Genomic DNA, 26546 nt, shown 5'->3' on the forward strand with positions numbered 1-26546 from the left:
TCTATACTTTATTTAGTATAATAGTTGTATTATACTAAACTGAGGGAGTGGAATAGGCACATTTGGCTGTGGTAAGGATTTATTTCTGCCTCTAAGCTCAATAATAACTCCTGGCAAACTTGAGGAACCACATCAGTTGCCTGAGACTGGACCTGTGTCAGTCAATAGTGGGGCAATTGCCCTAAACATTGTATTATGTCTTGATCCTGATATTTGTTATTCTTATAGTTTTTTTCTGGTATAACACTTGCAACAAGGCTCTTACTTAATATAAAACTTATAGACTCTGAAGTAAATACACACATAAGTCTGCCATCTAGCTTCAAAATGCCTTGCTGATCTATAATATTTGGGAGATATTTTTTGTTTGTTTCTTTTTTGGACTACGAATATTTCTTTAGGGAGAAGCTTCACTACCGTAGAGAAAATATATTCAAATGTTTGTGACTTTAAACCATATATTATCTGAATGCCACATAAAACCAAGAGACATCGTCTATCATTTTGATAACTGAGAGAGGTGACATATTCAAGAATAAAAAGTTGATACTTTTTTGAAACAATGAAAAAGAAGTATTTTGAAAATAAATAGCCACTGTTTCCTAGAAAATAAATATACATACTTAATTCAATGTATTGCAGCACAGGAATATTATCCTAAAATTAACTAAACATTCAATCAGTAGTTTAAAAATATATTTACATAATGAGTCTTCAATCTTCTACCTTGTTAGCTGCTCAACAACTTTCAAGAGTTTTATTCTCTTGCTTTAGTTTTTCATTTTCATTTTCTGTGTCATCTAGATCTTTATTTAACAAATCAATTTCTTCCTTGAGTTTTCCAATCATTTCCTCTTTATCTTGCATTAGTCTTACAAGTCTTAAATTTTCTTGCCTTTCTCTTACTACTTCCCTTTCAAGATCTTCAATTTTCTTTTCCAATGAGCTGCTTGAGATCAAATTACTTGAAAAATTTGCATCTCAGTTGTATCTGCGGAACCCACTTCTTTCTGTTCTGGGATGTCTGTGCTCAGGATCTCTCCTTCAGGACCAGTGGTTGCACTTTTATATCTGCCTGAAACAGTTCCAGATGGCTCCTGGAGAAGATAGGAACTGCCTGGGTCTAGTAAACTCACAGCTTCATTCTGCACCGTGTTCGGTTGTGTAATTGCATCTTCTCGTTTTCTCTCATTCTGCCCCATTTCATCATCTTCATATTCATCTAAGCACTCCGCCGCGGGAATGTTGACCACTCCCGTGGAACAGCTTACTCTTCTCCATCAGCGCCTTGCCCTTCCTGACGCTGGGGTCCCAGCTCTTGCCCTTCTAGGGGCCACCGTTCTGCTCCTCCTCCACGCCCGGGATGATGATTTACGTATAAAGGTCGCTGTGAACTGTTAGTTGTTCTTTCAACTTATTCTAAGCAATTTAGAGTACTATAGGGTACTATAGACTTACACTGTTTTGTATAACAGTCATCTTTCATAAGAAAAACTATTATAAAGACTCAGTATCATGTACTAGTTGGCAAAATGTAAAATGTAAAAGAGCATCTGAATTGTGCTTTAATCAATTAAAATGCTATTTTGTATTTGAATATTAAAGAAAATTTTAAATTCAATTCCTGGACTACAAAATTATAGATTCACTATAAAATTTCTTATGTAGGTGCTACCTTTTTACATTATTATTTCAAGGTTTATAAGTGAACGTAGGATATATATAAGAAGTTGTTCATCAAACCTGGAGAAATACATAGTGTCAGTATATAAGAAAAATCCATGTTTTAAGTTATTACATGCATTACAATTAAACCGAATTACAATTTAGACCACATTTAAAACAACTATACTTAATTAGAAACAAGGTACATAAATAGAAGTAGTTCTGAAGTATTTTACTTGGTTGGAATATCACTGACAGGTATTTCATATAAGAATGTGTCCCCTAATTCAAACCTTAGATAAGTCTTCTTAACATTTTTTTAAAAAGCCATTTAAAAGAGTTGCACAAGATTTTCTCTTCTAGGGCATTTGCCTTGCACCCAATCCAGGTTGATTCTTCTGCCCCTGTGGGAGAGCCTGGCAAGCTACCAAGCGTATCTTGCCAACACAGCAGAGTCTGGCAAGCTCCCCATGGCGCATTTGATATGCCAAAAACAGTACCAACAAGTCTCACAATGAAGACATTACTAGTGCCCGCTCCAGCAAATCGATGAGCAAAAGGATGACAGTGATAGTCTGTTTTGGACCATACCTGACCTTGTTCATGGCTTATTCCTTCATGGGACCATTTGGGCCTGATGGCCATGTATGTGTGCCCTTTGAGGAAATGCCTGACAGGTTTTTTTTTTTTAATTTCATTTGACTTGATTTGAATACAGGATTTTCTGAGAACCAAATATAACACCAATAACTTTTATTATACAGTTATTTTTTTTTCTTTTTGGGTCACACCCAGTGATGCACAGGGGTTACTCCTGGCTCATGCACTCAGGAATTACCCCTAATGGTGCTCAGAGGACAGTATGGGATACTGGGAATCGAACTCAGGTCTACTGCGTGAAAGGCAATCACCCTACAGCTGTGCTGTCAATCCAGCTACTCAAAATACCGATAAGTTTTAGAGTGAGCATAAAAAATGCTTTCTGTTAGACTGAATGAAAATCTTAGCTACTTCAGAGTTCAATGACATTAGAAAGTCTGCATTTCCTAACTGGGATTCAATTTCCACAGTTGTAAAAGGGAATCTTCAAAAACAACTTCAAAAAGAGATTGTGAGAATCAATGTGTTATTTATATTCCATTTTATATTTTTATGTAATTTTTATTTGTCTATTTTGACAGCCACGATCACCCTAAGAGTGCTCAGAACTTAGTCCTGGCTCTTAACTCAGTGATCACTCTAAATGGTGCGAGCTAGTGTATGTGGTACTGAGGATTGAACTAAAATTTGTCTTCTACAAAGCCAGCACTTTTCCCGCTGTACTATCTCTTCAGTCCACATTATTTCAAGTTTAAATAGTGTGTGGTATAAGTAAATTTATACATAAAACCAATAAATGCAAATATACAATGTGATGCCTTTTTTTGTTGTTAAAACTTCACACTTTTTTATCATTTTCTCTTCATGTTGACTTTATGAAGTAGAATTGGCTATTGAACCAATTTGCTTCTTTTTTTTCCCCTCTGGACTTTCTTTCATGCTACCTCTATTCCTTCTTCTCATTCTTTCCCTCATTATGGAAAGAGCAAGGCACTGTGTTAACCTTGAATAACAAATATGAGTATGGCAAAATAACAGCTTTAGAATTCATTGAAACCCAGACTAAAAGAAAGATACCATGTTTGAGAATATTGAATACCGACATTTGACTAGTCATTGAGAAAAGAGGTGGGAATATTCAAAGGTCCTAATTTTCAACATTAGATCCTGTGTTATTCAAATATAAGCCATTCAGGCAATTCATTTAGTTAGTTTTGTTTTAGCCTTGCTTCATCAATTCCCCTCTAATTGAAATACTTAGATTGCCTTTCTGAGCTCATGAACAGGTTATACTACATTTGCATATTTCTTCATTCTTAACATGTTTAAGAATCTTTTAAAAAGAGGTTGAAATTAGGATGCTACACTATCTTCTAGAATGTGTAGTAAAGTGTGAGCTGAATTCCATTTGCTTAAGAAGATAACATTCTGCTTTTAAGATTCATCTTTCTGAATATATTTTATTCAGTTCAACTGAAGGACAGAATGGAATAAAACAGATAATGAGCTAGCAGCGCATAAGACTAACCTTTTTGAATAATAGGGGAAAAAATGTACCTTGCTCCCTTAGGTTATGTTTCAACAGAAAAGACAAGTATCTGTCTCATCAAGGAAAAAAAACTTTTAGGAAGTCTCTAAACATCAAAATGTATCAGTATTATAGAAAATGAAAATGCATGCTTACTATTGCTATTTCAATGAACCACATTTTTTTGTTTTTGTTTTTTGTTTTGTTTTTTGAATAAGTAGAGGGACTATTCACAGAGAACACCTCGCGATGCACAGGGGTTATTCCTGACTCTGCACACAGGAATTACTCCTGGAGGTGCTCAAGGGACCATATGGGATGCTGGGAATCGAACTCGGGTCAGCCGTATGCAAGGCAAAGGCCCTACATGCTGTGCTATCACTCCAGCCCCACAATGAACCACATTTAAGAATAAAAGCAAATTGGAAAACTGGATACCTAGGTGTTATTAATAAATTAAGGAATTATGGTAAAAAAAATAATTGATGATATATAAAACTCTTTAAATAATGTTTAATTTAAACAGAAATAAGCCCAACAATTAATATTAAATTTAAAGTTAACTGTGTGGAATTTATAAAAACAAGAATTCCTTACACAATAACACACTAAAAATTGATCTTTTTAAATTTCAACTACATGTATGCACTGTTTGTATAGTAAACTGCATAGAACATGTAACAGAATTGATGTTATTTATATGAACGTTGCTTGATTAGGACGTCTAAATATTGTATGTTAAGGCTGTGATTCTCTAATAAAAATTTTTTTAAAAATAAAGCAAAAAAATTCAAAATAAAAGTGAGATAAGTAGTTCCTTATTGTGTCTGTGTCTTATCATTAATTCTTAAAAAATATTTCTGTGAAAGGGAAAATTCCTGTACTGAAGGTCAAATAACCATTCAAAATATTAAAGGCCAGATCTGGCTCCCAGTTGTCATTTTGCTGCCTCTTGATAACACTCTCTGTTCGTGTTTCTTTTAGTCTCCATGAATTTGAATAAGTTATAAATTTATAAGTAGAGGAACTATTCACAGAGAACAATAGTGTCTCCTGAACTTAAATTAGAAAATAGCTGAGTTGATTGTGTTACTCGCCGGCAACAATTAATGCCGTGTTCTATGAAACTGCTTTTCATTTGAGAATGTCAAGAATGGAAGGAAAATTGAAACAGATATGAAATCTTAAGTAACTCAATTTTATGTAAATTTATGTATGAAACAAAAAGCAGCATTGCAATGAAATCTTCTGGGCTTTAATTTGATGCAAGGTCTGATACATATTTTGACCATCTTTCCTTCATTCAAAAAGGGAAATACTCCAGATAGAAAAAATAGAAACGCCATTGACTGCCTAATGTACATCAATCAAACTTGCTAACTTATGATGTTTCTCAAGGGTATTGGCTCTTTGGTAGTCATCAAAAATATAAATGGACAAACGTGGTGTGGTATACTGTGCAACAGAGCAGAGAACCATGGCATTCTATGTGCCATATTCCTTCACATCAAACAACTAATTAATGTTGTGCTGTATATTCTGTTTCTCAGGGGTCAGAGGTATTGTTAAGATTCCTCAATGTTGCCTTTTTAAATTAAAAGAGATGACAGATAGATTCATCTAGAGTATTAAACATAAAGGGAGGATAAAATCCTTGTCTCTCTCAAAAGCTCATGCTAAAGGATAATGAACAAAAGAATAAAAATACACTGTTTTTTTTCAGTGAGCTTCATTTATTGAGCTTTTAACCCTTTAAGAAATAAGTTCAAAGTATTTCATTGTGTGAAATTGATTTTATGCATATTTTCTGAGAAGCAACTTTTTGTGGCGATTTGCTTACAGAATGATTTGTAGTGTAATTAACAAGATATTTTAGAAAAATATTCTATACCTGAGGAATATTTCATTTGCAAAATTTTACTTTACTTTTGTAAAGAAATATACATGGAGAATCTAGGTGTGATTCAATACTGACAGTCAGGGTTAATGTCATCCATATATTTACATTTTAAAAGAAGAAATGAAATAAATTTAGGTCATATTATGTAGGAAAAGTTGATACTAGTTTTAATTCTAATGTTGATAATAACAGAAAAAAAACAAGTTTCAACTGTGTGTAAACATTTGCTTTTCTTGGATAGGCAGTACTAAAAGTTAGAATTTCTTTCCTTTTATACTCATAATCATTCAGTACTAAATTACCATGAAGAAAATTAGAGATAATATAAATTGATAATAATTTATTATGTCTTTCTATTGTCAGGCATTTCTGCAAGTACAAAAGTTATAGGCAAAAATGTTATCATGAAGTTAATATACATATTATTATAGAAATTGCATATAAAATCACACAAATATATAATAATTTGACAAATCAGTGTAATATATAGTGTTAATTATAATATGAATTAAATACAGACTGTTGGTTGACAGTAAAAAAGAAAAATAATTCGATTTGCAAAAATTTTGCTGATGATTCTGACAAGTAAATTGAAAATGCTTAATTGTCTGAGATTTTCTGCTGTACTTTTTTCATTGTTTTAGCTGTTAAAAGTTAATTGGAAAATATATGTTTCCTCCCTAATTCAAAAATATTTTGTAAATTTTGTGTTTTAATTTACATTTTAAATATTTTTTAGTCTTTGGGCCATACCCAGTAGTGCTCAGGAGTTATTTCTGGCTCTGCACTCAGGGATCACTCCCTGCGATTGCTCAAAACACTACATAATCTTCCCAGGATCTAATCACGGTTAGCAGCATACCAGGCAAGCACCCTATTTATTGTACTTTCTGTCTTGCCCCAGATTTTTAACTTTTTAATGTGTCATATTAATTTATAGGACTATATATATTTTACTACCAGTTTACATATCTTTTATATTGATATTCTCATGCTATGTTCATCAACAATATACTAATGTTCTTCCATCCCAAACCATTGTCACTTCCCTCACTTAATCTTCTTTCTGAACACTGCAGTTTGGTAAACTTAGTTCTATGGTCTGAGTTCAAATTCATTTTCATTTATTTTTTACTCTGTTCCCATGCTTTGCTTCTGTAAAGCTTGTATATGAGATAATTTAGTATTGTCTTTCAACTGACTTCATTTGATTAGGATCAAACCCTTAAGTTCTAATTATTTCAATAGGCAAGATTTCATATATTCTTTTACCTTATTGTTAATCTCACTGTGTACATAAAGCACATTTTTTATCCATACATCTGTCATTGGAAACTTATGTTGTTTGTTTATCTTGGCTATTGTAAACATGGCACAGCAATGAACATACGCATGTTTATTTTTCTAATTAAAATTTATGAATTTATTATTTTTTAATGAGTATAAGTGACTGGAGCGATAGCACAGCAGGTAGGGCATTTGCCTTGCACAGAGCCGACCTGAGTTCAATTCCCAGCATTCCATATGGTCCCCTGGGCACCGCCGGGAGTAATTCCTGAGTGCATGAGCCAGGAGTAACCCCTGTGCATTGCCGAGTGTGACCCAAAAAGCAAAAAGCAAAAAAAAAAAAAAAAAAAACTTTAGCTACTTAAAAATTGTTTTATCAGTTTTTTTTCACTTTTACATAGCATGTTTATGAATTTGTTCATCTCAGAATTATTTTGTAATGAACTTTTAGTTTTTAAGGGTGAACAGTTGGGCCACACCCAGTGGTACTCAGGATCAACTCTTGGTACTGTATTTGGGGATCAAACCTGGCAATATTGGGGTGGGGCAAACAGTGCCAAAGACCTGAGTTTGAATCAGTGTTGTGTACACAGTTAAGGTGAACACCTTAGTCCTTGCAACTTCAGTTTATCTGCTTGTGGTTTTATGTCATTTAAACCTGAAAGCTTATATGGTTTGATATATTTGCCATGTTTGAGAGATTTTTAACATATATAGTCTACATACAGCTAAAAGATTTTGCATAATAGGAAGACAAGGTTAATCCTTTGAAACATTAACTGTTTAGTGAAAAAATGTATCTTGATTAATGACAAAATGCAGTTAAAATGAATTATTATTATATTTTACCATATATGCATATTTAGAGGTCTTTTTGTGAAATAAATGACAATTATATTTAAGCCTGCTATTATATAAAGATATATTGATGATAATATAAATAAAAGTACTCTTAAGCTATTGTAACTTTTAAAATTAAATTTACACTTTCAAATATTTTATAGAACCAGCTGCAGTGATAGGCTATAGATCATATACACATATATACATGTCTAGGTCAGACATTGTAAGGGAACTGGAAATATGTGAATAAGAATATTTATTCAGAAAATGCTACGAATTTTTTTATCACTTTAATAAATCCCAATATATTTCTAACATACATCTGTTCACTTTCTCAGTAGCATAAAATATAAATAAAATTCATATAGTTTTAAAACACTTTCATAATTTTTAAAATTGCATTTCTATATATCATAACATCTATCTTAATGCAAATTAATACTTCACAGTTTTAAAGTGTTAAGACATTCAGAAAAGGCACTTATGACTTTGTGTTGAAGACTATAGACTTCTTGTCTCAGATTGTGTCTTCTTCAAAATGTTGTTAGTGCTAAAAAAGAAAATGAAGAATTATAAACTTTTCATTAAATTCAAGGGATATGTACCTGTACCCTGTACATTTAATATTTTATCTCATGAAACCTTGTTCAGACAGAGATAAAGTGAATCACATTAAATTTGCTATGAGCACGACCCTCTCAATCTCTGACAGTCCTCATTTAAACAACAAAGACAAATGAAGGAGCAGAAATTGTAACATAACATTGATCGTTCTATCACTGTCAACAGCAAACAAAATAATTTACTTCGAATAGGTTTTTCAAAAATATCATTTATTATACTTTTTATCTTACCTATTAACAACCAGCGGCAATAATGTTTTGATATTAGAACTATATATCAGGTAGAGAATTGCATTTTATTTTAATTAGATTGTATCTTACAGAATAAAATTTAATTATCTTATGAATAGTATAGGGAACCTGTTTTTATTTGAAAGGTTAGTTATAATTCTTATTCTAATTCAATAATTTTAAAAAGATCTTTTTGCTTTACTGGCGACAAAGCATCTATAAAACAACTGAAAAACTCTAGCGGTCACATCTATATAAAAGAGTCTTATGGAGAGATATTAATTATTTCAGCTTTTATTTGAAATCATTACACTAAAAAATGCCCATCTATTAAAACATTTTACTGTAGACTTTGAATAAATAATGAAAGAAAGGTAGATGAATGAATTTCATTTTAAATCAAGCAAGGATTTTTCTTTCTTGTATTAAGAGCACATCAGGAATTCTGTAGTTAAAAATTTTTATTTTAAATAATTTCATTAAATTTACTTACTGTATATATAGATTAAAATTATGGGAATCACTCCATTTATATTTAAGTACATATATTAATATACCAAAAATTACTTGATCTAAGATAGAAACAAAGGCATTCTTAATTCAGTTTTATATAACTATAGATATCATTATATGTTGCAAAAAATTTCATGTGTAACCTTCCTCTTGCCAATTTTTTCTGTCCCTCTACTCTTATATTTACATTTGAAGTAATATTTTTAAATATTTATCCAAATATGTTGCATATTATATTTGGAAAACATTTGGCATGAAATATATTGAAAGTGTAAGCAAAGCACAAAAGCAATATCAAACAGCAAATATCTAAAACAGCAAATATCTTTAACAACTTGAGTGGTTAGAGTTGAAATTTCATAGCCACTGTGTTTCAGTTTCATATTATCTGTGACATATATGATCAAATATATTCAAATATATAGCACACTATGTATATGTGCTATAAAATTAGCCTGGGAAGGGTTTATAATTCAATTGGCAAAGCATACCTTACATGTGAAAGAACTACAGACTGATCCCCAGTATTACATTACAGTGTATGCTTTTTGTCCACTAATCACAGCTAAGTGTAATGAACTGCACAGTACAAAGGAGAAAGAAATACCCAAATGTTTTTAAAAATGTCACTCTTACAACAGCAGTGTATGAGTGCTCCAGATATACAAAATCCTCACTAGTATTTTTATTGATGTTTTAGTGAATTTAGATTGAAAAGGTTTGTTCAATCTCAGATCACTTATTTGTGCATTTTACTGAAATTTAAGAGTCATTCATATATTATTATTATATATCTATTCTAGAATCCTTATTTCTTCTTTCTAAATTTTTTTATTAGTGAATCACCATGAGGTACAGTTACAAACTTAAGAACTTTCATGTTTGCACTTCAGTCATACAGTGATTGTTTACATCCCTTCCACCAGTGCCCATTCTCCTCCACCAATGTTCCCAGTATCCCTCCAACCACATCCACCCCAACCCCCACCACCCCACCTTACCTCTGGGGCAGCGCATTCCCTTTTGTTCTCTCTCCTTTTGGGTGTTGTAGTTTGCAATAGAGGTATTGACTGGCCTTCATGTTTGGTCTATGGTCTATTTTCAGCACACATCTTTCAACCCAAATGGGTCCTCTCAACATCCTCTGCTAGGTGTCCCTTCTCTATCTCAGCTGCCTTTTCCCCCAGCATGTGAGGCCAGTTTCCAAGCTGTGGGGCAGACTTCCTGGTTGTTATCTCTGCTACTCTTGGGTGTTAGTCTCCCTTTCTGTTACTTTATGTTCCACAGATGAGTGCAATCTTTCTATGTCTGTCCCTTTCTGACTCATTTCACTCAACAAGATACTTTCCATGTTGATCCACTTATATGCAAATTTCATGACTTCATCTTTTCTAACTGATGCATAGTATTCCATTCTGTAGATGTACCAAAGTTCCTTTAACCAGTCATTATTTTTGGACACTCCGGTTTCTTCCAGATTTTGGCTATTGTAAACAGTGCTACAATGAACATAGAAATGCAGATGTCATTTTTACTATACTTTTTTGCATCCCTGGGATATATTCCCAGGAGTGGTATTGCTGGGTCAAATGGGAGCGCAATAGATCCTTATTGCTAGACACAGTTTTTTGAGGGGGGAATCGAGAATACTAGGACTGTACCCTGCAGTGTTCAGGGGTCATATACAATGCTGTGTTCAATGAACATTCTTGGCAGTGTTCTACAAACAGATTATGCAGTATAGGAACCAAATCATGGCTTTCTATGGGCAGAACATGATTTAGCCCACTGAGATATCTCTCTGCATTTTATTTTGATTAGGACAGCATTGCATGTATTAATAAACTTAACTAATTAATATTTACATTTTCGGTTTCTGATCCTTGAACATGAAAGTTTTATGCATTTACTTAGTGCTTTTATATGTTAATGTATATGGTATATACTTTACTAAGTTAGTGAAACAATTTTATTTTAAATATTGCCTCTGTTTTAGTATTTAAATTAATTTTCATTTTTTACAGTGAATTGAAGTACACTTGAATTTATTATGTTGATGTGAGCTCTTGTGTCCATGTCAGTTCATCTATTTCTAATAAATTTTTGAAAGTTTATATGATTTTTGAGAGACAGAATATTTTTTTTAAATAAAGCATTCTTTCTCTATTTTTCTTTCATAGGGCTGGGCACAGAAGGATTTACACCCGGTTCTGTCCTCAGGGATTATACCTCGCAGGACTTCGGTGACCCTGTGAAATACTGGGAGTTAGTCCTGTGGTAGCATTCACTGCAAGCACCCAAACCACTGAACTATCTCTTCAGCCACATATAAAGTGTTCTTAGATATTCCTTTCGTGTGTGTGTGTGTGTGTGGTGTGTTTGTGTGTCTGTGTGTTTGTGTGTGTGGTGGGACAGAGGCTATCTTTCACATCCAATTCCCTTCTTTTCATTCGCTTCATTAATATTTCATTTCATAATTATTTTATAATTTTACATGTTAGTGAATCCATTCAAACTTTTTCTATACATAGTTAGAAGAGATATCTTGGTTATTTTCTTTTCAGTTTTTCAGTTGTGTGGAGATATAGTTGACAAATGAAAAAATCACCACCAGGCAATAATATTAGAGTTCATAATAAAGTCTAGTTTGAGGGAATATCTTATGGTGCTTGCTGGTGATAGGTGGAGTTGTGGGGACATAACTTAGGGCCTGTACTCCCCTTTGAGCAATGTCTCTGCTGCAGATCTCAAACTAATATGCCAAAGATAATTAGTTCTTCAAAAATAATATGTTTATAAAAGTATTTATGCATTGCTGATTTCATAGTTTGGATTTTGTCTTTCAAGGTCAATTTAAATCAAACCATTCACTATATTTTTAAAAATGTGTTATTTTCTTAAGTGGAAGACAATATTTTATATATTTTTTGATATTTAGTCACAGAAAATAAGGATTAATGTGGTGGTAGAAAATGCACACTGGTGGAAGCATGGTGTTCAATCATTGTGTGACTGAAACTCAATCATAAAATCTTTGCAACTGTATCACATAGTAGTTCAGAAAGAAAGAGAAAGAAAAAAAGAGAGAAAGAAAGGAAGAAAGAAAGAAAGAAAGAAAGAAAGAAAGAAAGAAAGAAAGAAAGAAAGAAAGAAAGAAAGAAAGAAAGAAAGACCGAAAGAGAGAAATAGAGAGAGAGAAAGAGAGGGAGAAAAAGAAAGAAAGAGAGAAAGAAAGAAAAAGAAAGAAAGGAAGAAAGGAAGAAAGAAAGAAAGAAAGAAAGAAAGAAAGAAAGAAAGAAAGAAAGAAAGAAAGAAAGAAAGAAAGAAAGAAAGAAAGAAAGAAAGAAAGAAAGAAAGAAAGAAAGAGGAAGGAGAGAGGGAGTATCAGTGTTCAGTATTAGACTTACTTTCAATTTGTGCTCTTCACTTTTATATTTTCTTTCTTTTGTGAGTTGTTTTCAATCTTTTTGCTGGTACTTGCTTATATTCCTTAGTATTTGTTTCTATTACTCTATTCTTCTTATATGCATTTGTTAGTAAATGTGGAAACATTAAAAATTTGTTATATGCAATATTAAAATATCTAATTTATAATTCTGGCATGAAAATTTTAGTATTTCAATATTTTTCATTTTATTTAACATATGTATCAAACAATTTTTATCTATTAAAATATTTTAAAATAAATTATTCAGCTAGCTTATGTATCTCCACTTAATTCTGGTCATCATCATCATCATCATCATCCCATTGATCATCAAATTTCTTGAGCGGTCTCAGTATCATCTCCATTCATCCAAGCCCTGAGATTTTAGAAGCCTCTCTCTACTCATCCTTCCAACGATGCCATACTGGAGGCTCTTTCATAGTCAGAGGAATGAGACCCAGCTTGTTACTGGTTTTGGCATATTAATACACCATGGGGACCTTGCCAGGCTCTCCCATGTGGGCAGGAAACTCCCAGTAGTTTGCCAGTTTCTCCAAGGGGGAGAAGTAGGCTATAAGATATCATGAGGCTGCTTTGCGGCCGTGTGCTTCGGGGAGCTGGCTTTTAAGTCTCTGGATGCTGGCCATTGACAGGAATACACGGTGCCGGGGACAGTCCTTGGGTGTGACAGCCTAGCTACTGGGAAATGGGAAATCTGGGCGGAGGAGACCCAGTCCCAATCCGAGCAGCCTTGGAGGTCTCAGCCCCGGGTCCCACACACCTGGGTTCCTCTGCTGCTTCCTTCATGCGTGAGGCTTGTCTGAACATGTGGAGAGGGGCCTTGAGCATGGGTGTGGTATATTACAAATTATACTGTTATATTACAAAAATACTGGTATATATATCATATATAAAATTATATATTAAAAATTATAAAATCATATATAAAATACTGGTATATATATTTTACTAGTATATTACAAAAATACTAAGTTTTGAACTACTGGACTACTGAATTTATTTAATTGTCTCTCTTTTTTCAATAAAGCTTGCTTCTTTTTTTAGTCATATTTAATTTTTCTAAAAATGAATCTGTTTCTAAAATAAAATTATCCCTAATTTTAATTTTATTATCCTGTCATCGCAGGCATATTTTTTCTGAATTTATGAAACATTGCAAATCAGTAGTATAAATTTAATTGCTTCTGTAATCCTATTACCAAACTTTGATAAAGATGGAAATACAGGTTTCAATGTATTTCGCTATTTTTTACTAATATTTTTGCAAAATTAAGATGAAATACTACCAGTATTCATTTTACTTTACATAAATTATAAATTCTAATGTAAGTGAAAACTTGATATATTATATGTATTCGTATTAATACTTATACACTAACATATATTAAACATAATATAAATTATAATATTATGTTTATGTAAATATAAATGCATAAATTTATATTATTAGATATCTAAAGATATCTAAAGAAAGCCTGTAGAGAAAAGTACGCACAGCTTTCAAACTCTTCCATGGTTATGAAAGAACTTGCATTAAGACCTGGAATATTTCTCTACGTGAATATAGGAAAGAAATCAAAAGCATATTCCATTCTGGCCACATAGCTTTACTCAAGACTATCTTCTGTTCTGAGTTTGATGTCAACTCAAACTTTGTTCTTCTTAGAACAAAGAAGCATGACATGGCCTTTCTGATATACATGTTGCTAGAGGAGAGGGATGCTTGGCAGCCCAAGAAAGCTACAGAAAACCCAACTGTCTATCAACTGTTGGGTATAAAGTTGTGGGGGTGTGAGACGCACTGATCATGGAGGACTGACACTCAGTATTGAAGGTGATGTCACTCTACCTTTATCTATAGCAATAAAACTTCATTCACTAAGTGTCTTTCTGAGATAGGACTTTTTGGTGGATCCTTGCACCTGAAAATGTTGCAGTGGTTTAATTAAAATTAAAAATGTTACCTTGTGGTGATTCACTAATAAAAAGTTAAAAAAAAATGTTGCAGAGGTTTCAAGAATCACTCTTCCTGGGAGGCATTGCTACACAGAGACTCTATATTAGATATCATTAATAATTTTTTAAATCACAAAGCAACTACTTTAAGATGTGTTAAGGACCTGGGAAAGAGTTAAGTGAGCAATGTGACTTGAATAATTTTGAATTTTATTCAGTGATTTTTTTTATTGAATCACCATCGAATACATAATTACGAAGTTGTTCCTGATTGGACTTCAGTCACACAATGTTCCAGCACTCTACTCTTCACTAGTGTACATTTCCCACCACTAATTGGTGGAACTTGAGATTTAATCTGAAACTATATGGTCTCTCAGAGCTCCAAATACAGCTTAATGGCCCTTTAGCACAATAAGTGTGGCTCTGGCAGTCCCTGGCATCACAGAGCTCATAAGCTCTGAATCCTCAGTCCCTAACGGAACTATCTAACCAAATTGGTAGTATCTCTGGAAACAGCTCTAAGGATCTCCTGACCACTGCTTGGAAGGCCTCCCTGCAAAAATGAGTATCACCAACTCTGAAATACCACAAAACTATAAAGAGATGAGTTTGATTTTTTAAAGAAATGTTTAGTTTGAGTTCAGTATTCTTGGGAACCTAACATTAAACTTACAATCGCCAGATTTATGTTTAGATTTCCATTAATGTTATTCAGTAACATAAAATGTGCAATCAACAGATTTATCTTTAGATTTCCATTAATGTTGCTGACATATTCCACTAATTTGATTTCCATAAAAATATTAAGGGTACTGTGTATATAATTTAATTATTTATATTATTGATATAATTGTATATAATTATAATATATAATTTTATTTAAAAATTCTATCTTGCAGATATTAGTAGTGGAGACATCAAGGTTAATAGATGTCCCTTTGAGAGATACTATAGAGTGGTAATCAATATTCATGTTTTCTGAATATTATTATGCATTGGAACTATGATTCCTTGGATCCCACTTGAAATAAAATCATTTAAATTCATTCAGACAGATTTTGAAGACACCTGTCTTTTTAAACTTTGCAAAAATAAAGTTGCATTACCCATTAAATAGGTCTTCTCATATATATGAAATTGGCTATGCCCAAACTAAGACGGGTGATTTATATAAATAAGGAAGTTTAAAAAGAATAAAATATGAACAGGAAATAAAATGGAAGTCAGAATTGTGTGCACATTTACAAAGAGATAGAGGTCAAAAGGAGAGAGATTATAAAATGCACTTAAACCATCACAGTGAGATGATCATATATATATATATATAAATTGAATTTAACAATGAAATAATGACATGTATTATACATCAATAAGTATAGAATTTTTTATAACATATATTTTTGGCCCCAAGACCTCTACCCGTATGTATTGGATATGCCAAAAACAGTAACAATAAGTCTCTCAATGAGAGACGTTACTGGTACCCGCTCAAACAAATCGATGAGCAACCAATGGGATGACAGTGACAGTGATATATATTTTCAAATCTTTATTTATTGAGATTTTAAGTGTGCTATTATTCACAATGTATTACTATCAGTTGATTTAGAAAAATAAAGTATTGATATTATTTAATTAAAATAAGAATACTTGACTATAAAAATATTTACATAGCATTGCATTAATACTATGTTAATATCATATAAGAATTATAATTATAATAAGTAAGAATTCTTTATGTCTCAGTTTCATACTTCAATTTAAAATTATACCAGCGCATAATCTAGATTTTAGTTCCAATAACTAATGAGTTAATTTGCCATGATGGGTCATACTATTTGTCCAAATGTGTTATCTATATTTATCAATCTAAAAACAGATAATAACACTTTTAAATGTAAATTCTTCCAATATCTGAAAAGAGAGAATGTGTAACAGTTAATATTAAATTCAAATTATACATCAAGATATATATATATCTTGATGTATAATTTGAATATATATATACATATATATATGAATATATATATATGTATATATATACAGAGAGAGAGAGAGATAGGCCATGGGTGCAAGGGAGAGGAAGGAAATAAGGACACTAGCTGGGGAAATATAATATACACTGCTGACATTATATGTCTAAAACCCAATTATGAGCAACTATGTAACTATGTTCAATCTTTTGTTCAATCATATATCACTGTTATCCCATTGCTCATCGATTTGCTCAAGTGGGCACCAGTAACATCTCCATTGTGAGACTTGTTGCTACTATTTTTTGGCATATCAAATATGCCACGGGTAGCTTGCCAGGCTCTGCTATGTGGGCGAGACACTCTTGGTAGATTGCTGGGCTCTCTGAGAGGGATGAAGGAATCGAACCTGGGTAGGCCACATTCAAGGCAAATGCCCTAACCACTGTGCTATCAATAAAAAAGTTAATTAAATAAATTGTACATCTACTCTGTACCAGTGTTACTTCACACTAATTTAATACATGAATTGCTGACATTAATATTAAATATTCTAAGTCAATATAGTCTGAAATTAAGAAAATATTTACTGTTGGAATAAATTACATTCTGTCACTACCTGTCAAATCTTTCTCAAGTTAAAATTTTCTGTGTATGTTTATCCTTAAAATAGCAATATTGATGTAATAGTAATATGGTGCAATTATCTATTAGAAATAATTATAAATTAGTAATAATCATGATGGTAATATAAATTAAATAGACTGACTCAGCTTATTAATTATGTATCACAGGTATAGTAGAACAGATTATAATTTCTCATTAACAGTGGGTTGTTAATTACAAAAAGTGGTTTGAGGCATTAAGTAAGCATACATTAAATTGTTGGCACTATCAATTTATCTCTAAATAAGATGTCATTAAGCATATTTAAAACATAAGAGAGTGGAATTATTCGTTTTAGTCTGGGTTTAATACATCAACTATACTCACAATAACTGGAGATTTATATTTAAAAAATATATTCCTTCTGTAGAGACCTCTGAGACTAGGTTTTAATCATAGATTTCATGAACTTTAAAATGTTTTACCACTTAAACTTCTTTGACCAGTTTGGTTACTATCTTTTAGTCATTTTTTTTAAATTATTATTTTTTTTATTGAATCACCATGAGATACAGTTACAAGTGTTCATGATTGAATTTTAATCACACAGTGATCAAACACCCATCCCTCCACCAGTGCACATTCTCCAACACCAATGTCTCTAATATAACCCCCTTTTCCAAACCTCCCCCTGACTCCATGGCAGACAATTTACCCCATACTCTCTACTTTTGGGAATTATGGTTTGCAATACAGATACCAAGAGATTATCACATTTGGTAATTTATCTACTTTGAACACACATCTCCCAAAATGAATGATTTAGAAAAATTATAACTCCAACATTTTTTTGAAGTATGTTAATTTTAATTTAACTATTGATTGAGACCACACCTATGTGTAAGGCCCAACCCCTAATACTTGGGGAGTTGTAAAACTAGGCTATAAAAGTGGGCTGGGGAATCCAGATCCAGAGCCAAGAGGAGAAGGAGAATGAGAAAGGCAGAAGAAGAATAAAGGGGGATCGAGAAGGAGAATGAAGTAGCATGGGGGAGGAAGAAGCAGAAGGAGACTCAGAGGAGAATGCAGAAAACCTGCAACTGAGACCAACCAGCCTGGCCTTCATTTCTTCCTTCTCTAGCCCATCACCATCGACCTCCCCGGGGTGGGGGAAATGGCACAAGACTACCGAATGTGGGCTGTGGGAGAGATAGAGTGCTGCTGCCCCTTTTGTGATTATACAATATATGGGACAAGAGTTCCACTGGTATTTGGCTGAAGATAACTGTTAACATTTTAAAATAATAAATTTTGTTGCTGTTTTCTCATCATATATTTTTGTTGCTTTCTAATTCATCACTTCTAACAAAAGATGTATATAATTTACCCATAGTAAAATTTGCTCTGATGAATAACTGATATAACACTTTCATAATTACTTCAAGAAAAGGATTACTATTTTTTCTTGGAATAAAACCTAATAGAATTCATAGTTTTAACAGTGTAGAGTTTTATTCTATTTAAATTTTTACTAAAGCATTAGATAGAGGCATACATAAAGACTTCAATAGTATATAAATAACTCATTTCATATTACTTGTATTTGTATGACTTAAAATAATTTTTCAAAAGTATCTAGAAGCATTAACTAAAAACAGTCCTATCACATTGACTCTAAATAAAACCTATGAAGAAAGCATGCTGTATCATGAAAGAATGCATCCTTGGTACTCTGCTATGCATAGTGCATAGCTATTCTGATTTAATTCACCAAGCAATGTACTGATGTCATACTTTATTTTACTTGAATGGCATATTTTAAAATACAAAACTTTTTAAGTATATATCAATTATGTGAATTTTCCCTTTTAATTTATTATGGTATGGCTTGTTTTGAATTGAACTAAATAAAGTACCACTCTTTTCAAATAACTATTGCCTTTTACCTAATGATCCAATAAATTAATGCTTGTTTGATGTGTAAGTATACTGCTTTTCCAAACTCAATGGGAAGTTGCCAATGCTTTTATGGAGAGGCAATATTTTCTCTGTTCTGAATTTCTCAAAGGATCAGCAGCTAATATAGTATTTTCTGTAACAATTAAATTAAAGTGATGGAGATTTGTTTTTTCTGTATGTTCAATTTTTTTGATTAAGTAATGCCTTAAAGGACCATTTTAATATGGTAAGTGCACTACCAGCCTGAGTCAGACTTCACTTGTTAAATGATGAGTTGTTTCCATTACATTATCTTACCGAATGATGGTTATGTAAGCCTACGCAGGATAAAAAAAATATTCATGTGTATAGGTCAATGCTAAAAGATAAATACTGAATGAATGTTGCATAGTTATAAAGGGACAATAACATTGAAATTATAAAAAGTTTGATATTCTATAAAATTAAAGTGGCAACATTGATTAAGCTAAGTGTTAAGTAAAAATCAATTAATATTTCACAAGCAAAAGTTTATATAACACAACGTTCACTTGCCATTTACTTTTTATTTGAATTTGAAGATTCCTGATAAACCCAAGCATGGGTAATGGCCACTTCACTTATGTGCAGTAGGTTAGTTTTTAAAATCTAAGCTCAGCTTCAAGGTTAAACAAAGCCTCACAAAGCATCTGTATCTTTTTATTTTATTTATTTATTTATTTATTTATTTATTTATTTATTTATTTATTTACTGCTTTTTTGTATCACACCCAGCGTTGCAGGGGTACTCCTGGCTCATGCACTCAGGAATTACTCCTGGCGGTGCTCGAGGTACCATAGGGGATGCTGAGAATTGAACCCAGGTCAGCTTCGTGCAAGACAAATGCCCTATCCACTGTGCTATTGCTCCAGTACCATCATCTGTATATTTTTAAAGAAAATTCCAAAATAGGCAAACTTTTAAGTATTGTGGCATCTAAATTACTTCCTTTTATGGACACTGAAGTTATTGGCATTATACATATATTCACCTGTGCAAAACTATAAATTGAAACTCTATGTATACATATGGAAAAGCTCGATCTATTGCAATCTTAAAACAATATAAGTGAGGCCAGAGTGATAGTCCAGCAGGGAGGGAGCAGGGAGGTTATTTGCCTTGCATGCAGCAGACTTGAGTTCAATTTCCTGCATCCCATATAGTCCCCAGAGCACCACTAGGGGACTAAGTGCAGAGCTCCTGAGTGCAGAGCCAGGAGAAACCCCTGAGCATTGCTGGATGTGACCCCCCCCAGAAAAAAGAAAACAATGCAGGTGACTATAGTCTATAATAGTCATGTTATCTGACGATGCTAACATCTTCTTAACTTCTCCGTCAGTAAATATTTTTCAAATTATACTACAAAATAATCAATTTTAATCAGAAGAGAAGTGAAAAAGCAGACACACCTGTAAAATTTTAGTTGAAAAAGGAAATTCCAATATATATAGAAAAATATACCTAGAGGTTCTATAAGTTTCTTCTCAGATTTACAATTACTTCACTGTAAATATTTAGGATAAAACTTCACTGAAATATACAAATAATAAGTAAAACGTTGCAAGTAAACAATTCCCAGAACTGATTCTGAATTTGGAGACATTCCAGGTAGAAAATTCCCTGGGAATATCATATATTTAGTGAACACACACTAAAGATCATTCTTTGGTGAATTTGAGTTAATCCTGAAGGAAGTGTGCCTTAACTCACACCTTTATAGCTTATCAATGAGCCTTACAGGGCAGGAGAGATAGCTCAGTTGGTAGGATACTTACTAAGGATAATGGTCAACTGAGGTTCAATCCTTGACACCCCATGTTATTGCCAGAGTATCAATAGGAGTGAACCTGAGTGCAGAACCAACAGTAAGCTCTGAGCACTGGTGGGTATGGCCCCAAAATAAAATGAATGAATAAGTAAATAAAAATTGAAATGAAACAAAGATTCAAATATTTGACAAATATCTCATTTTTAAAAAAGTAACTTGAAAGAAAAACACGTTTGAGAAAAAATATTACTTTTGGTACTCTTTAAATAGATGTAATAATATCAATCATGTAAAGTATTATTAGTAATACTCAATCATGTAAAGTATGAATTTTTTTATCCACTTGCAAATGTTACTAGATATTTAACTTTGCCTTCACTTATAATGTGGAGAGTTTCCAGAGAAGGTCACCCTAAAAATGAAAAAAAAATCCAATCTATAAAATTATGCTTGGACTCGAGAGATATTGAAGTCGCATGGCAATTGATGAACCAAATTTCCAATGTAAAGAGTCATTCTGAGGTCACTAGAGACAAAAACTTTTAATTTCTTTAAATCATAGAATAAGAAAGTGACAGTAAATATAAAATCACTGTATCACTGTCATCCCGTTGTTCATCGATTTACTTGAGCGGGCACCAGAAACATCTTTATTCCTCCCTGCCCTGAGGTTTTAGCAGCCTCTTCTTACTCATCTTTCCCAACGATTGGAGGCTCTTTCAAGGTCAGGGGAACAAGACCTGTTATTGTTACTGTTTTAGGCATATCGAATATGCCACGGGTAGGTTGCAGGCTCTGCTGTGTGTGTGTGTGTGGGGGGAGGGATACTCTTGGTAGCTTGCTGGGCTCTCCAAGAGGCATATACAATTATTTCCCTCTATGATAAAATGTTGCACAGACGCTTTGTGGCTGCGTGGTCCAGGAATATGTTCACTCACGCATGAGGCTCGGCCTGAGCGTGTGGAAAGTGGGCTGGAGAGTAGCAGCGGTTGGGTGGTGGAAATTGGCTGCCAGGGCTCAGTCCTATGGGGCAAGGAGGACTCTCATCAGTCCCTCTCTGGGGCGCCCCAAGTGGAAACAGCCCCTAGCGCAGAGGTCAGCGGCATGGTTATGGGAGCCTCAATTTATGCTCCCTTCCGGGAGAAGCAGCCATCAGTTCTGAAAATAGAATAGTGAATTGCTCCTTATAAACACACTGAATGATACTTTCATCACTCCCAATTTTGGTTTGTGGGCCATGCCTGGAGATACTCGGGGATAATTCTTGACTCTGTATTCAGGATTCACAAAAAAATAAAATAAAATAAAATAGTGAATAAAAAGAAAATACAGGGACAAATAGAGATTACAGCAGCTAGGGTACTTGCTTTCCTTATGCACGGTCAACACATGTTCAAACTATGGAATCCCAGAGTACTGTGCAAGACTGATCCTGGAGCACAGAGTCAAGAATTATCCTTGAGCATCTCCAGGAGTATCCCACAAACTAAAAATGGGAGTGATGGAAATATCATTCAGTGTGTTTTCAAAGAGCAAGTATTGAAAAACTTGAGTTCTGAATTAGTGGCCTGTCTAGGAACAGAATAGGCAGTGGCTTGCCTAGGAGCAAAATCAACTTACCAACTGTTCATGGACTGTCACATGATTATGAGACTGAGCCTGTTGACATTGTAGCAAGTTATTTACACTGTGTCCAATGGTGCTCCAGGTCCCCACACAAGTACATAGTGGTTAAATGCAACTGAGAAGAAGGAAATCTTCTAATATCACAAGCATTTGAGGGATAATTCTGTCTATTGCTGGTATAAGCTCTCCAAAGGTGACTCTATTTTGGATTGAATCAGTGAAGTTCTTGAAGAGTTACTTGGTTTGTAAAGATTTGCTATGTAGGAGTAGCTGAAAACTTACTATATAACAGAAACACTGAGAAAAACTGTTACTTTAGATCTTACTTTAAAAAGCAGGTAATGAATTGCTTCAATGGTATTATCAATATACTGGACATACCAGAGAAAATAAATTATATTAAGGATAGGCCAGTAGATATCATTGAAAATGAACCACAATGAGAAAATAAGAAGCAAAACTATCAAAAAATCAGACCAAACAAATACAAAATCTGATTAAAAAAATTCAGAGACAGAAATACAATGTCTTGTATATACAATATTTACTTTAGGAGAATAGATGCTTAGGTAATATTTAGAAAATAGTGTAAATAGTGAATTTTAGATGCAAGAAATGCAGAGAATACAAATTAGGTATAGATAAAAAAATACATAAGCACATCATTGAAAGACTATTGAAATCCTAATGAGAACATTTTCAGTCTAGAAAAAGTAATCATTACCTATAAAGAGAAAAATTGCTAAATAGGCTTCAGTTACTAGCCAAGATATTGAAACAGAGTTTTGCCCTTACACTTGAAATAACTGCAAGAATTATAACTGTATAAAAGAAAGATATTCAAAGTATTAGACCTTATCAACCAAAATATGATCATTCTCAGAAGATATGAAATAAATAAGCTTTAGCTCCATAAGTCCTCAAGATAATCATCTAGAAATATTCTGCAATATAAACAATGCCAAATATTTTATTTATAATGAACAGTTTTATGTCTGAAACATGATGTATAAAACTGCTGAAACATCACATTTTTTAATGATTTTCTACTGCTTAATAAATTTCTCTTTCAGAACAGATCATACTAATTTGTATATACATTACTAGAATTTTAATGTACAATTTTTAGTTTTTTTGTAGTATAGGGAATTGAATCCAGCTCTCATACATGCAAAGCATGCATTTTATCACTACAACATATCCCCTGTATTGATTGTTCAGTTTAGATAGTTAAAATCAACTTGTTTATTTGCATAGTAAACCCCTCATGAATCATGAATCACGAAATCCCATTGATCGCCGAATATCTCGAGCAGTCTCAGTAACATCTCTATTCATCTTATCCCTGAGATTTTTAGAAGCCTCTCTCTACTTGGCCTTCCCAACGATGCTGATGCCGTATTGGAGGCTCTTTCAGGGTCAGGGGAATGAGATCCAGCTTGTTACTGGCTTTGGCATATGAATACACCATGGGAAGCTATCAAGGCTCTCCCATGTGGGCAGGAAACTCTCAGTAGTTTGCTACTTTCTCCCAGACAGTGAAGTAGGTTATAAAATATCCTAATCTGTGGCTGAGTGCTTCTGGGAGCTTGCTTTTAAGTCCCTGGTTGTTGGCCATTGATGGGATTACACACACCTGGGTTCCTCTGCCGGTACCTTCATACATGAGGCTTGTCCAAACATGTGGAGAGGGGCCTTGAGCATGGCTGTGGCTAGGTTCTGGAGGTCTCCAGCCGCCAGGAGCTCTGCTCGAGGCGAGGAGGGAATCTGGAGCCCATCTCCTCCGAGGGGCCCACTGCCACATAAGCCAGGTGTGTGGGCAAGAGATTCTCTGCCATTAAACCCCTAACAGAGAAATATTCTGATTTTGATATCAAAGCCTACAGATGTCCCTAGAAAATGGAGGAACTCTCATTCAATAATTTTTTTCTAATTCTTCACACATGCATAACAAGTATTAAAATTTTGCTGTAAAGTTTCTGGGTGCAAATATGTCAGAGCTCAGAAAGAAGATATTCATGTTTATTATTATCTAATGAACTAAAAGTTTCAAAAGGAATAGTAGGACCTCTAAATGCTTTGAAGAATACAATCTAGAAAACAATTAATAAAAGGAGTTTACCTAAATGTTTGTGATAATTGGGTTTGCCCTTGAATAAACATGAAACTTCAGGAACACAATGGATATGCAGAAAATATAAGAAAAATATTTAATTTGGAATAATTGTAGAAATACCAGTACATATTTACAGAGAACATGTGAAACTAGTTGAAAAGGTATGAAAAAGAATGTAAGCTATGAAAATAACTTTAAATATTTGAAAACCAAATGAGAGCTGAAGCTTTTTAAAATAACCATCTTATTTGTTGGATTTTGGAGATGGTGTTTATTCTTTTGTTGTAATAAGAGAGAATACACTTCATCTTAATATTTTATAAGCATTTGATTATTTTTATACTATGGAAAGTAAATTTATCATAAATGGGAAGAAAGAAAAAACAGAAAGAAAGATGGATTGTGAAAGGTAGCAAAATTGAATTGTGTTTTTCTCTAATTTTAAATTAACAGTTTTAGGGACTGGAACAATATAAATAGCACAGAAGATATCTCACCTGTAATGCATGGAACCAAACTCAGTTTGATTCATGGCTCCTTGTACAATCTTTTGAGGTCACGAGGACTGATCACTGAACATAGAACCAGGAACAAGTTCTGAGAATCTCTGGGTGAAGCCCCTAAACAAACAAACAAAATAACAATTTGAAAATACCCTAAGACATATACAGTAGTGCAAACCACTGTTATCCCAATAAAAACTATTTAAATATAATATTATGGCAACTTTAAATTATACTCTAACATAAAACATCAATAGATTAACAAAATGTAGTCTGGCACGTATGCAGGCATTTATATTTCTCCCTTTAAAAGTAAAGAAATGTTTTGGGTTTTTTTCATATTGTAATTCTTATTCTTTACAAAAGAACTCAACCCTCAGACTGATAAAATAACACTTATACTGTACAATTCTTCAATTAGCACATTTAGTTCTATAATGCCAGTTTCCCATATTCTAGTTTGAGTTTCCTGGGACATAAGTAGCACTATAGTAGACAACTTTGTCAGCAGGAAGAGATCAGTGATACATATAATTTTGAAAGGGAAAGTAAAAAAAAAAGAACTATCTTAATCATGTATTTTTAACCAGACAATAATATCAGTGATTGCTATAATTATCTTCATTCTAAGTTTGAATAGTAACTACAGTATACTGCAAAAAATATTTAGAAGACAAATACAGAGGTTATTTAATAACTAAACCATCAGAAGTAAAGATAAAGTAATGAACTCGATTCTTCAATTTTCATAAATGATAATTCAGAGAATATGGGACTAGAGAGCATAAACATGATGACTTGAAGTCAAAAGTGGAGAGAAAAATGAAAGATGTCTTATATTTGAGTAGAACTAATTTTATTATATTTATTTAGCATTTTACAAACTTTGTTTAATCTAATTGACACACATAAGATGCTATAGTATTTTCAGTATATTTAAACATCTGCTGTTTCCATAAAATAACAGTGAAATCTATAATTGAATTTAAAAATTATTAAGTGGCTCTTTTTCTACCTAAGTCCCAAGAGTCTCCACCCCTAAACCATGCCATATTAGCGGGCCCACATTACAGTTCCTATAGTGCACTGCCACATAAGCGTATCTGCATGTCCACTCAGAAAATCACTCACTAATCACAGTTATAGTTCCTGTGGTTCAGGGAAGACAGCAAGAGAGAAAGAGAATGTCCCCACACTCTAATCCTTCAGCATCTTTCAGGAGTCTGAAAACAAAACCTCACAAGAATACTAGAAAACCATTGTGGAAAACACATAGAAATCCACTATGTTCACTGAATAAAAATAGTATCACTGAATATGAAACAACACCAACCAACTCAGTAAGCACTCAGACAACGACTTTAGTGACATCATGATGA

At 33.1% G+C, this 26546-nt stretch overlaps 1 protein-coding gene across 1 annotated transcript; it reads right to left on the reverse strand.

Moving 5' to 3' along the window:
• Positions 1-722: 722 nt before the first annotated feature.
• On the reverse strand, positions 723-2310 carry LOC101556704 (PRKC apoptosis WT1 regulator protein). Its single transcript, XM_055124527.1, is given in 5 exon segments — positions 723-753; positions 755-1032; positions 1035-1263; positions 1265-1326; positions 2257-2310. Coding segments are annotated over 5 exon segments (654 nt in total).
• Positions 2311-26546: the final 24236 nt, after the last annotated feature.

This window comes from Sorex araneus, chromosome 2 (genome assembly GCF_027595985.1).
Source record: "Sorex araneus isolate mSorAra2 chromosome 2, mSorAra2.pri, whole genome shotgun sequence".
Lineage (NCBI taxonomy): Eukaryota > Metazoa > Chordata > Mammalia > Eulipotyphla > Soricidae > Sorex > Sorex araneus.